Here is a 14,229-nt window from a genome sequence, read left to right as displayed (position 1 = left end):
TTATGTTCCGTGCCCAGCACTTCCGGCAATGCAAACTACAGTACCGCGAAGCCTGGGCCGCCGCACTAGCGGCCGCAAGAAACCGGGTGCTTCCGGGTAACGGTAGTGTCAGGGGCGGGACTTTCGGCGGTTTTACTTGACGTATTTTTCCTGCGCGCGGTGTGTCTGCCCTGGCTGAAAAGGCTAGGAACCCCGGACCGGGTCGGGTTTTCACCCGGCTCTCGGGAAGCGAGCGAGGACAGGCAGGTAAAAAGGAAGGGTCCTTCCCCCACGCCTTTGGGAGGACGCGCGGCCCCTGTGTTGGGCCGGGTGTCCTCGCGCGGAGGTGTTGCTGGTGCTGCGCTCTCGCCGAAGCCTCACCCCTGCCCTGCGTCCTAGTCGTCCCGGACGGAGGCTGTGTCTTAGACTTGCACGAATTTCCCCCCGGGAGCCAGGCTTGGAGAGCTACAGGCAGCACGAGGTCATCCGGCTCGTTGGGGCTGTGCGGTTTCGGCTGAGCCCGCAGGGCACGCCTGGTTCTCTGGCTTCTGGACCAGGTACTGCTCATGGCGGCGGCGGCGCTAGTGGACCGAGTTCAGGTGAGTGCAGAGTCCCTCCCCTCAAGCCCACACCTACTTGTTTGGTGCGTCCCGGAACGCTGCGCCTTCTTCGGTCTATTTTCTTGCTTGTGAAGGGCGGCCACTGTGGCGGGTATGTCAAGAGGTTTCATTCCCAGGGGCAGTGGAATGAGGTGTGGAAGAGTTACCGAGGCTCAGGAGCCAGCTCGTAGAAACGCGTAGGGATAATAATCAGAGTGTCGGCAACCGCAAGTCTCTGTTATGTCTGGTGAGAACGGAGTGTGTGGGGGAGTTGTCGGGGTCAAACCTGTTGCAACAGCGTGCTGAGCTGGACCTCTCTTCTGAACGGGGTGGAAGCAAGGAAGGGTTTGGTACAGAAAAGGATGGTGCTGTGGCACAGTTCTTAAAAGACTCCCTCTGGCTGAAAAGTGGAGGGATTGGTGAGGCTCAGGGGTAAACAGGGAGATGAGAATGGAGTTTACTGTTTAAGTGAATTTTGATGGTGGATGGGCCAGCATGTGTTGGCAGTGGAGGTTAAAGAATGGGTTTTGGCTCAGCGCCTGTAGCTCAGCGGCTAGGGCGCCAGCCTCACACACCGGAGCTGGCGGGTTCGAATCCAGCCCAGGCCTGCCAAAAAACGACAGCTACAACCAAAAAATAGCCGGACATTGTGGTGGGCGCCTGTAGTCCCAGCTACTTGGGAGGCTGAGGCAAGAGAATCACATAAGCCCAGAAGTTAGAAGTTGCTATGAGCTGTGATGCCATGGCACTCTACCCAGGGCGACATACTGAGGGAGTTAAATAAAAATAAAAAAAAGAATGTGTGGGTTTTGTGTATACTTTAAAAGTAAACCTGAGTAGATTTTCTAACGAGACATAGTGATATACTGGGACTCTTCACCTGTCTCTTTCTCTACCCTTGAGTTTTGGAGGCCTGAAAGGGTATTATTACTAGCTAAGCATCCTGAAACCAGGCTAGGCGTTACATGGAGAAGTTCTAACTTACAGAAACCAATGGGATGAAGATTGGAAGGGTATATATTAGGAGGTCTGGGAGTAGATGTGGGCAAATAGGTGAGATTAAGTTAAGAGTGCTCAAGGAACCTCAGGTTCTTGTGTGTTTGGAACAGAGAGCAGTGGCAGGAATCAGGCAGTAATGGCTGGCTGAGAAGTAGGGCCTCTATCCTGAGTGGTGAAACCCATGGGATATGTGAAGCAGAGAAGAGAGATGATCCTAACTCAGATCTAAACAAGCTCTTTCTGGCTCTCTGGCTGAGAACAGACTGTGAGCTTGAAGGAGGAGCCAACAATAGCGGTGTTGATGGTGTAGCTGTGGAAGCAAGAGAAATTGGTGAATTTTCTGTTATTTGTTTTTTTAACAGGGTGATTATATTTTTTGATGTGAAGGGTGAATGAGAAAAAGAAGAGTGTGGATGACCACCCTACCGAAAATTTTTATTTTTTAGTTTTTTGCTTTCTCTGGCACAATGATGGAAGTGCCATCAACTGGGATGGAGAAGTTGGTGGCAGGAGTAATTTTTAGGGGTTATATCAGGAGTTAAACTTTGGTTATGCTTAAGTTTAAAAAGTCCCAGTGCCCCTTAGTTGAGGCATCAAGGGGACACATAGGTTTTTTAGTCTAGGGAAGGGTTCTGTTGAAGTTCAAAAGGTGGCAACAATGTGTGGAGTGGGATGGAGTATGTTCAAGGCATGGTGGCAATAGTGTTAGTAAGAAGGGTGAAATTGAGGGACTGAGAACTGGGTCTGGTTAGCTACCTACCTGAATGGCAGTGGTGCATGTTATAAACACAGATGAACACTTCCTGGACATGGTGTATAGAGTAGCATGCTGTCTGCGTGATGCCATGGAGGTGCATATGGCATGGCTGGAGCTTGTCCCAGATGTGAGGAAGGTATGGTCCAAAGAGTGATGCCTGCCCTAGTATTTGCAGCTTATGGAATAAGGCTGAGCTGAAGTTTGGTTGTGTCTGGGAGGCATGGTTTGAAGGAGAGTACTTGGGGGTCCTTCATGATAGACCCAGAGTTTGACAGCATCTGTCTGTCTGCACACTTGCTTGTTTCTGCTCTGGGCTGGACACAGTTGTCAGAGGAAAGAGAGAGCAGGCACTAGTGGTTCCAAGGACTGGTCTCTCCTGAGTTGGGAAGCTGGGGAGGGAAGGAGCCAGACAGGAGTGGGAAACCTGCAGTCTTGGGACTACATGAGGCCCTCTGGATCCTCGTGTGTAGCCTTTTGACTAAACCCAAATTCTATAGCACAAATCCTTTTTTTTTTTTTTTAATTATTTTCTTTTATTTTTGTTTAGCAGGCCCAGGCTGGGTTTGAACCTACCACCCCTGCTATATGGGGCCAGTGCTCTAACCACTGAACTACAGGCACCCCTGAGCTTTTTTTTAGCACAAATCCTTTTAATAAAGGGATTTGTTCTGTGAGATTTAGATTTGGCCAAGGGGCCATGCTTAGGGATCTGGAGAGCCACAGATGGCCTGAGGCTGCAGGTTCTCCATCCCTGAAGAGGGTAAGTGTATGAGTGGATAGACTGGAGGGGAGAGAGCTGTGGGGTGAGAGGCTGCCTGTGGGCTTAACTGTCCCCATCATGGCAGGGTTGTGTGACCTTCGAGGATGTGTTCGTGTATTTCTCCCAGGAGGAGTGGGAACTCCTTGAGGAGGCTCAGAGATTCCTGTACCGTGATGTGATGCTGGAGAACTTTGCACTTGTGGCCACTCTAGGTAAGTCCTTTTTTCAGTTAGCTATTGCTACATAGCAAATTATCCTAAACATTAGTGGCTTAAAACACTACAAATTCATTCTGTCTCAGTTTTAGTGCATTGAGAGTCTGGTCACAGATTACGTGTGTGCTTCTGTCTCTCATGAGGTTTCAGTTAAGCTCTCAGCCAGAATTACTGTCTCATCTGAAGGCCAGTTTCAGGAGAGTCCAAGTACAGGCTCACTCATGCTTGTTTCTAGATTCAGTGCCCTGTGGCTTGTTGGACTGTGAGTATTAGTTCCTTGCTGGCTATTTCCCAGAGGCTTCCCCTCCCTCACTTCCTTCCTTAGTTGGCCTTTTTATCTCTTGCTTCATAACATGGAAGCTGACTTCTCTTTGAGCAGGTGAGTGAATGAGAGTGTTTAGGATGGAAGCCCAGCATTGTAACCTACTCTTGAAAGTGATGTTTTATCATTTTTGTCATATTCTATTCCTTAGAAGTGAGTTGGTCAATCCAGCCTATACTCAAGGGAAGAGGCTTACAAAAGAGCAAGAATTCATTGGGGGCCTTCTTAGGGACTGCTCTCCACAGCCCTCTACCCTATCTCTAGTGCCCTTGGTGGGCTTTGGTTCTTTTCCTGTTCCCAAAGGGCAGCTCTTTCTGTCCAGCCAGATCAGCGACTCTTCTCCCTCCCGTTTTAGTTTCCCAAAGTAAATGCTATGGTGCCAGGGCTGGTCTGTGTGCTGTGTCTCCGCCCTTACTAAGTATTCCCAATATCTTTTGCCCAAAGCCTTGCAGGAAAGTGTTAGGGGTTCAAGCATTTTTCAGTCTGCTAATCAGATCCACATAGCTTGGCCACTCACTGGGCTGGGTGACTATTCTGATTTCTGGCACCTCTGTGTCACAGGTTCTATCCTCATCTTCTAGCTGATGTTTTCTGGTGCTCAGCTATCCCAGGAATTGCAGGTATTGGCATGGTCACTTCTTGAGGCAGTCATAGGACTGTCCTGCCAAACCCTTCTTGGAGGTTGTTCCTTTTTAACATTTTGCTTTCTTTTCTGTGGGATGGGTCTACCTGTACCACTCACTTTTTTTGTTGTTTTGTTTTGCTTTTTTGCAATTTTCATTTTCCAGATCCCATGCAGTTATCCAGCTGGAGAAGGGCAGAAAGCCTTGAGTGTCAGCACAGATATTACTCCATCTACAGTTAGGGAGGTCTGGAGAGGGTCTACTGAACAGGAACTTGAGTAGGGTGCCATATTAGGGCTGGGTTCAGATCAAACCTTCAGCCTTTTTTGTGTTCACAAGTGTTTTGTTGCCAAAGCTCATAGCGATACCTTCTTTCTACTTTTCATTTCCCAGTCCTGGTACTTTGCCCATTATCCTTTTTCTCCTGTCTTACATTCATTGGATATTTCCCCGCTTCTCTGATCTCTGTTTTCCTTGCTTTCCTCTGCTCTCTGCAATGCTTTTACAAGGCTGGCTTACTTTAACATGCCTTGACTTGTGTACCTTAAGTAATCCTTTAGAACTAGCTACTTATTTGGAGTCAGATTTTTCTGGGCATGGACACACCCTTCTGCACAGAGCTCACCTGACACCAGCAGCCAAGGTCCCGCAAACATACTTTTTTTTTTTTTTTTCGTAGAGACAGAGTGTCACTTTATGGCCCTCGGTAGAGTGTCATGGCATCACACAGCTCATAGCAACCTCCAACTCCTGGGCTTAAGCGATTCTCTTGCTTCAGCCTCCCAAGTAGCTGGGACTACAGGCGCCTGCCACAACGCCCAGCTATTTTTTGGTTGCAGTTCAGCCAGGGCCGGGTTTGAACCCGCCACCCTTGGTATATGGGGCCGGCACCTTACCAGCTGAGCCACAGGCGCCACCCACAAACATACTTTTGTAGAGGAGTGAGTTAGAGACCTCATCTCTATGCCCTGTCCCTTGTTCCATCACTATCATTAGGTTTTTACCCATCATTAGGGTTCTTCCATCTTTGATCTTTAGAGGCCCTGTACTTTCCTGAACTGATCTTGGCTCCCTTGTTCTGCTAACAAGCCAATAGGCTCTTTTATTAACATGTCACATGCACATTTGTGATAGCACTGCTTCTTCTCACCATAGTCAACATGCACTTCCTCAGGATTTCTTTGCTTTCTTTTCAGGTTGTTGGTGTGATGCATACAGTGAGGAGGCGCCTTCTGAGCAGAGTATTTCTATAGAAGTATCACAGGTCAGGACTCCTGAATCAAGTCCGTTCATGCAGAAAGCCCCATGTGAGATGTGTGACCCACTCTTGAAAGACACTTTGCACCTGGCTGAACACCAGGGATCACACCTTACCCAGAAACTTTGCACATGTGAGAGAGGATTCTCATTTGGTACAAAATTTTACCAGCATGACAAGCAATGTAGTAGAGAAAGTAGCCTCCAAGAGGATAATGGAGAGTCATCATTTGTGAAGAACTATACAGTCCACATGTTTGGGAGATCCTTTACAAGCAGGGAGGAAGGGGTAGATTTGCCAGGCAGCTCTGGCCTCTTGCAGCACCAGACCACTGACAATAGGGTGAGTCCTTGTGAAAGGACGGAGTGCCTAGAGTCTTTCCCACAGGATTCCAGTCTCGGGCAATACCAGAAAGGCTGTGATGGACAGATGCTTTTTAATTGTAGTGATAATGAGAAAGCCTTCTTGAACACCTTTACTCTCCTTGACAACCAGATAACTCATACTGTGGTAAAACCCTTCCCATGCCTACCACGTGGAAATATGTTCAAGGAAAAACCAACTCTTAATAATCACAGAAAAATTCATAGTGGAGAAGTATCTCAGGTGTGTAAGGAGTGTGGAAAGGTCTTTGTTCATCTGTCCCACCTAAAAATGCACCAGAAATTTCACACTGGAAAAAGATATTATACATGCAGTGAATGCGGGAAGACCTTCAGCCGCAAAGACACACTTGTTCAGCATCAGAGAGTTCACACTGGAGAAAGGTCTTACGACTGCAGTGAATGCGGAAAAGCCTATAGCAGAAGCTCCCACCTTATTCAGCACCAGAGAATTCACACTGGAGAAAGGCCTTATAAGTGCAGTGAATGTGGGAAAGCCTTCAGCCGTAAAGACACACTTGTTCAACACCAGAGATTTCATACTGGAGAAAGGCCTTATGAGTGCAGTGAATGTGGGAAATTCTTTAGCCAAAGCTCTCATCTTATTGAGCACTGGAGAATTCACACTGGGGCAAGACCTTATGAGTGCATTGAATGTGGGAAATTCTTTAGCCATAATTCCAGCCTCATTAAACACAGGAGAGTCCACACAGGAGCAAGATCTTACGTGTGCAGTAAATGTGGGAAAGCCTTCAGCTGCAAAGACACACTTGTTCAGCACCAGATAATTCACACTGGGGTAAGGCCTTATGAGTGCAGTGAATGTGGAAAGGCATTTAGCCGTAAAGACACACTTGTGCAGCACCAGAAAATCCACACTGGAGAAAGGCCTTATGAGTGTGGTGAATGTGGAAAATTCTTTAGCCATAGCTCTAATCTTATTGTACACCAGAGAATTCATACTGGAGCAAAGCCTTATGAGTGCAGTGAGTGTGGAAAATGCTTTAGCCATAACTCCAGTCTCATTCTACATCAGAGAGTTCACACTGGAGCGAGGCCTTATGTGTGCAGTGAATGTGGGAAATCTTATATTAGTAGCTCCCATCTTGTTCAACACAAGAAAGTTCACACTGGAGCAAGACCTTATGAGTGCAGTGAGTGCGGGAAATTCTTTAGCCGCAATTCGAGCCTCATTCTACACCAGAGGGTTCACACTGGAGAAAAGCCTTATGTGTGCAGTGATTGTGGGAAAGCTTATAGCAGAAGCTCTCACCTTGTTCGGCACCAGAAAGTTCACATTGTAGAAAGGCCTTGTGAGCACAACAGTTTTGGAGACTCCTTAGTTTCATCTCTTAAACTCATTTAGTACCAGAAATTCACACTAGAGAGAGGCCTTATGAGCACAGAAAATATGCTGTTTCCTTATAGGACTCACACCAGAGAAAAGCTCTGTGAGTACCTTTTGTGAGAGAACCAGAAAGTGAACCTGGTATATTCATAATCCACCCTGGGGAGAGTCTCAGTAGCTACCATCTTCGTGGGGAGCTTCATGAGCTGTTTTGCACTTTCTAAACTACCCAGGGCTCTGGACAGAGTTGTATCACTGCAATTGCCTGTGGTGGAAGCCATCTTACTGCTACCAGCTGTGTGTGAATCGCTCACATTTTGTTCAGGAAAAATGGTCCTCTGTGCACTCTCTCCTGTTCCGTGCAGGGAATCATGAGTATTCTGAGCCTATTAAGGGGCCTCATTTTTTCCCTCATGATTAGGTTCTGAGTGGACGTAATCTAGTTCTGTCTGTCCAGAGCTAGATTAAAGGATCTGAGGTAAGGTCCACTGGGGATTTTCTGACAAGGTTCCCTTTTTTCATAGAGTGTGTTCACTGTAAAAATGATAGTTATGACTTATTTGTCCTACTGCCAAAGCACCCAACTTTGGACCTTGCCTGTCCAATGTGTCTCTGACTACCACAATATCTATTGTGGCAGCCTTTTCTCTTGGGGGTTTTATTTACTATGTAGAGTGAATTGAGAAAAATAATAGTTTTATCAACATGAAGTGAGGAACAACTTTTGTGGTTATCATCTTTATGTGCCTCAGAGGGGACCACAGGATAACAGAGAATAGTTTTTGGTCTAGTTCAACCTAATTTGCACTGTTGTCCTAGACCTAATAAGAAAGACTAAAGAACTTTGTGTGCCTAACTCTGGGCTGGATGTCATGATTTCCTGTGATTCCAGTGTTCATCCTGAGGAAGACAGGGTTGGTGTAAAAATCTCTGGTGCTTAAGGAAACAACATGAGTTTAGTCCCTTGACTGTCATATATTCCTCAGCATTGGTGAGGAATTGATGTCTTCTGGTCCTGTACAGGAGCTAGTCCCTGATATCCAGAATCCCATATGCAAGTCCCATTGACTGTAAGAGCTATAGGGCAAGGTGAAAATCATGATTGGTAGAGAAACATTGAGATTCTGGAGTAGGGATGACTATTGCAGATGAGGAGATTTGTACAATCTAAAGAGGCATCCACAAATGTCCATGCAATTATGACTGTGTGGGGTGAGGGTGTACAGAGATATCCAGGACATTCAGACATCTGTACTTCCTGTGGCCAAGGCCATTGTCAAAATAAATAATCTAAAGATGTCTGGATTCCTGTCCTTCACTGGGCAGTTGATCTTGTGGCCATCACTGAACAGGCAGGAGCCCCGGCATCTGGGGATAGGACTTCTCTGACCCAGCTAGCATGCTAATGACTGAGTGGAAATAGACTTCATTGCTCACTAGGTTTTGCTGACATTGAAGAAAGGCTCATTCTCCTAAATTGGAGGGAGAAGGATGTGGTAGAGCCAAAATAGTTGGCAGATGTAATTTTCTAAGAGGAATGGTAGATACGAATTTTTATGGGGAATATTTAATTCTTTTTTTATTTTTTAGAGACAGAGTCTCATTTTGTCACCCTCAGTAGAGTGCTTCAGCATCACAGCTCACAGCAACTTCTAGCTCTTGGGCTTAGGTGATTCTCTTGCCTCACTCAGCCTCCTGAGTAGCTGGGACCACAGGCACCCACAGCCCAGCCATTTTTTGTTGCAGTTTGGCCTGGGCGGATTGGAACCTGCCACCCTCGGTATATGGGGCCCGTACCCTATTCACTGAGCCACAGGCGCCACCCGGAACATTTAATTCCTAACAGCTTTATTAAGGTACTGCAGTGAACTGCAAATAATGTAATAGAATGTACTGTGTTTCAGTGTGTCTATAATCTTGCAAAACTACCACAATCAAGATAATGAACATAACCTATACAACAAAAGATTCCTTGTGTCCCTTTATAATCCTTGCCTCCTAATATTTCCTCTTTTTTGCTCAATTTGCAAACAACAGCAGTCATTTTCTAGAATTTTGTAAATGAAATCATACAGTATGTACATTTTGGAGGATGAGGGCTCTGGCTTTTTTTTTTTTTTTTGACTAAACTATTGAAATTAATTCTTTATCTGGTTGCATGAATCTAGTTTGTTCATTTGTATTACTGAATAGTATTCTATTGTAGACCACAATTTTTTTTTTATCTATTTAATTGTTAATGGATGTTTTGGGTTGTTTCTAGTTTGGAGCTATTACAAATAAAGCTCCTGTGAATATATGTATGCAAGTTATAGCTAAAGACTATTCCATTGTATAGATATACAAGTTTATCCATTTACCTACTGAAGGACATATTAATTGCTTTTAAGTTTGGGCAATTATAAATAAATAAGCAACATTTGTGTACAGTTTTTTGTGTGGAGGTATGTTTTCAACTCATGTAGGTATCAGCCAATGAGCACAATTTGCTGGATCCTTTATTAAGTGTTCCTTTAGTCTTGTAAGAAACTGCCAAACTGTCTTCCAAAGTGCTGTTCCAGTTTTTGCATTCCAACTAATAATGAGTGAGAATTTCTGTTCCTTTGTGTCCTCATGAGCATTTAGCATTGTCAGTGCTTTGGATTCTAAAAGGTCATTCAAATAAGTGGGTAGTGGTATGCCATGGTTGCTTTAGCTTGTAGTTCTCTAATGACACATGATGGATATCTTTTCATGTTCTCTTAACTGTGTCTTTTGTTGAGCAGAAGTTTTCAATTTTAATCAAGTTCAGCTTACTCAGTTTTTCTTTTGTGGATTGTGTTCTTTATGTTGCAGCTACAAAAAATCATTGCCAAACTAAGGTCACCTACATTATCTCCAATGTAATCTTCTTAAAGTTTTTTGGCTTTGTGTTTCATATGTAGGTCCATAATCTTGTTTTGTGCAAATACTTGTGAAAGATGTAGGGTCTAGATTTCATACTTTTAAATATGAAGCTGTCCAGTTTTTCAGAACCATTTGTTGGAAAGACTATCCCTTTTCCATTGAATTGCTTTTGCTCCTTTGTCAGAGATGGATTGGGTATATTTGTGTGGATCTCTTTTCTGGGTTCTCTGTTTCTATTTTTTTTTCTTTTTTCTTTGTTGAAATAATAGTGTAGGTGCTTGGAGGTTGTTTTTTATTTTTATTTTTTGTCTTTGTATGATGTATTAATTTTCAGATATTAAACCACCTATGCATTCCTGAGAGAAATCCTGCTTTGTTTTCCCTTGTATAATCCATTGCATATACTGCTGAATCAGTTTTTCTGATACCATGTTGATGCTTTTTGCCTCTATATTGATGAGGCATAATTGGTTTGTAGTTTTCTTGTGATGTCTCTGGCTTTAGTATCAGAGTAATTATGATCTCATAGAATAAGTTAAGAAGTGTTCTCTTATTTTCTGGAAGAGTTTGTGAAGGATTAGTAATAGTTCTTTAAATGTTTGATAGAATTCTCTAATGAAGTCATTAGAGCCTGAGATTTTCTTATGTAGATTTTTAACAAAAGTTACCTCGGTATATTTCCATATAGATTTTCTACTACTACTTTTTTTTTTTTTTGTAGAGACAGAGTCTCACTTTATGGCCCTCTGTAGAGTGCTGTGGCCTCACACAGCTCACAGCAACCTCCAACTCCTGGGCTTAAGCAATTCTCCTGCCTCAGCCTCCTGAGCAGCTGGGACTACAGGCGCCTGCCACAACGCCCGGCTATTTTTTGGTTGCAGTTTGGCTGGGGCCGGGTTTGAACCCGCCACCCTCGGTATATGGGGCGGTGCCTTACCGACTGAGCCACAGGCGCCGCCCCCCCCCCTTTTTTTTTTTTTTTTTTTTGTAGAGACAGAGTCTCACTTTATGGCCCTGGGTAGAGTGCCGTGAAATCACACAGCTCACAGCAACCTCCAACTCCTGGGCTGAAGCGATTCTCTTGCCTCAGCCTCCCGAGTAGCTGGGACTACAGGCGCCCGCCACAACGCCCAGCTATTTTTTGGTTTGCAGTTCAGTCGGGGCCAGGTTTGAACCCACCACCCTCAGTATATGGGGCTGGCGCCTTACCGACTGAGCCACAGGCACCGCCCCTTTTTTTTTTTTTTTATAGAGACAGAGTCTCACTTTATCACCCTCGGTAGAGTGCTGTGGTGTCACACTGTTCACAGCAACCTCTAACTCCCGGGCTTAGGTGATTCTCTTGCTTCAGCCTCCCGAGTAGCTGGGACCACAGGTGCCTGCCACAACGCCCGGCTATTTCTTTGTTGCAGTTGGGCTGAGGCCAGGTTTGAACCTGCTACCCTTGGTATGTAGGGCTGACATGTCACACTGCTCACAGCATCCTCCAACTCCTGGGCTTAGGCGATTCTCTTGCTTCAGCCTCCCAAGTAGCTGGGACCACAGGTGCCTGCCACAATGCCCTGCTATTTCTTTGTTGCAGTTGGGTTGAGGCCGGGTTTGAACCTGCCACTCTTAGTATATAGGGCTGACGCCCCACCTACTGAGCCACAGGCACCGCCCTAAATTTTCTATCTCTTAAGTCAGTTTTCATCATTTGTGTTTCAGTGAAGGATGGAGCCACAACACAATGGACTGAGAGTTCCCCAAGTGGGGACTTTCCCCCCCCTCCTGGGATCAGGCAGAGGGAGGAACAGTGAGATAAATTCACACACACAGTTTCTGTCTAGAGACTAGGAGAGATGGACACTGTATCACCCTGTAGTGAGACAGATAGGTGCCACTTCAAATCAAATTCTCAGAGCTTTTTATTGGGGTTTTGGGGTGCGCATGTACAAAGTAAAAAAGTGAGAAGTTAACAGTCTTATATTTCATTTAAACAGGCATTCTTTTGTTCAAGGAAGAGGGCTATCAGGGTGAAGGACAGTGAAGCACTAAATCACTTATCAAACGACCCTATGGTAGGGACTTAATGAGAAAGTTACAGCCCACAGATTAAATAACTAGGGTTTGAGGGTAATTGTCAGCTGCTTTCTAACTCTACTGACACCTTGTCTCTGCTAAGCTGCTGATTTCTGTCTAGACCCCTGGTTCTCAACCTTCCTAATGCCACAGCCCTTTAATACAGTTCCTGAGGGTCGCGACCCACAGGTTGAGAATTGCTGATCTAGACATTTCCCAGACTCTAGTTTGGTGAACATTCTGGTGAACATTCTGACCCCTTCTTCCACCGTAGGGGTACAGAGTGTGAAGGGGCTGAGGCTTGGAGCCGTTCCCTCAGGAGTCCTCTGGAATTCTTCTGCCCATACATTTGTGTCTACTGTGGTCTAAATGTGTTCCTCCAAAATTCATATGTTCAAACTTAACCACCATTGTGATTAAGTATAGGAGGTGATTGTCATGAGGACAGAAGCCTTATAAATGGGATTAATGTTTTTAAAGGAGAGAGGGAGCTGTTTGCCCCTAGACTAGGTAAGGACACAGAGAGGGTCTGTCTTTGAAACAGAAGAAAGCCCTTATTTGACACTGAATATGCTAGTGCCTTGATCATGGATTTGCTAGATGTCAGTAGAGTTAGAAAGCAGTACTTGAGAAATAAATTTCTGTTGTTTATAAATTACACACTCAAAGGTATTTTTGTTGTAGTAGCCCAAACGGACTAAGATGGTGTCTTTCTAGGAATTTGTCCACTTCAACTAAAATGCCTAACTTAAGGGAAATATGATTATAATATTCCCTTAGTACACTTTCAATTTCTGTGGGGTCAGTAGCAGTGCCTTCTCTGCATTCCTAATTTGGTATTTCTTATTTTCTTTGTCAGCCTCCCTGAAGTTTTGTCAATTTTGTTGATGTTATGTAAGAACCAACATTTTGTTTCATTATTTCTTTTTCTTCTTTTAGTGTTTTTCTGTGTACTATTTCATTGGGTTTTGTTCTAATCTTTTTTACTTCATCCTTGCTTTAGGGTTAGTTTGGTCTTAGTTTTCTTGTTTCTTAACATGGTGGTTTATGTTGACATCTTTTCTAATAGCTGTTTAAAATTATGCATTTTTTTTTCTTTTTTAGAGACAGAGTCTCACTTTATTGCCCTTGGTTGAGTGCTGTGGTGTCACAGCTCACAGCAACCTCCAACTCCTGGGCTTGGGCGATTCTCTTGCCTCAGACTCCCGAGCAGCTGGGACTACAGGCGCCCGCCACAACGCCCAGCTATTTTTTTGTTGCAGTTTAGCCGGAGCTGGCTAAACCACCCTTGGCATATGGGGCCGGCACCCTACCCACTGAGCCACAGGCTTCACCCAAAATTATGCATTTCTTTCTAAGCATTTAATTTAGCTCTATCACATTGATTTTGTATATGATGTAGCATTTTTATTTTTATAGTTAAAATGTTTCTCTTTTTGTAATTTCTTCTTTTACCCATAAAAATATCTTATAGTGCATTAATAAGTCTTTCCCTATTAAATCTGCAGGGCTGGTATCACAGACTGGGAAGAATGTTTTTCAGCCTAAGTGTAGTTTGGTTCTAGGAGATGGAGAAAACTGGTTTATGGGAAATACCTTCTACTCAGGAAAAGGTTGAGCAAAGCTGTCAGTTTTTGTTTGTTGCAGTTTTCGGCTGGGGCTGGGTTTAAACACGCCACCTCCAGTGGTATAGGGTCGGCACCCTACTCTTTGAACCATAGGCACCGCCAAAGCTGTCAGTTTTTAATGTAAATACCAGGAATTAATAAGGATGACCATCTTAATTCATCTTGAGGGCTTAAGAGTATGGCAAGCTGGCTTGGCACCTGTGGCTCAAGCAGCTAGAGCGCCAGCCACATACACCTGAGCTGGCGGATTCGAATCCAGCCTGGGCCACCGAACAATGATGGCTGCAACCAAAAAAAAAAAAAAAAAGAAATAGCCAGGTGTTGTGGCAGGCACCTATAGTCCAACTACTTGGGAGGCAGAGGCAGGAGAATCACTTGAGCCCAGGAGTTGGAGGTTGCTGTGAGCTGTGA

At 44.7% G+C, this 14,229-nt stretch overlaps 1 protein-coding gene across 1 annotated transcript in view; it reads left to right on the top strand.

Annotated features, from left to right (window-relative positions):
• The first annotated feature begins 153 nt into the window (after nt 1-153).
• Nucleotides 154-14,229, top strand: part of LOC128596156 (zinc finger protein 547) — a 32,254-nt gene continuing 18,178 nt past the window's right edge. Inside the window, exons 1-3 of the mRNA XM_053605639.1 lie at nt 154-578; nt 3,180-3,306; nt 5,451-6,694. Coding sequence (XP_053461614.1) covers nt 546-578; nt 3,180-3,306; nt 5,451-6,694 — 1,404 coding nt within the window. The 5' untranslated portion in view covers nt 154-545. The remainder of the gene's footprint in view (nt 579-3,179; nt 3,307-5,450; nt 6,695-14,229) is intronic.

This window comes from Nycticebus coucang, chromosome 10 (assembly GCF_027406575.1).
Source record: "Nycticebus coucang isolate mNycCou1 chromosome 10, mNycCou1.pri, whole genome shotgun sequence".
NCBI classification, from domain to species: Eukaryota; Metazoa; Chordata; class Mammalia; order Primates; family Lorisidae; genus Nycticebus; species Nycticebus coucang.
This window is presented reverse-complemented; position numbering and strand designations above follow the sequence as displayed.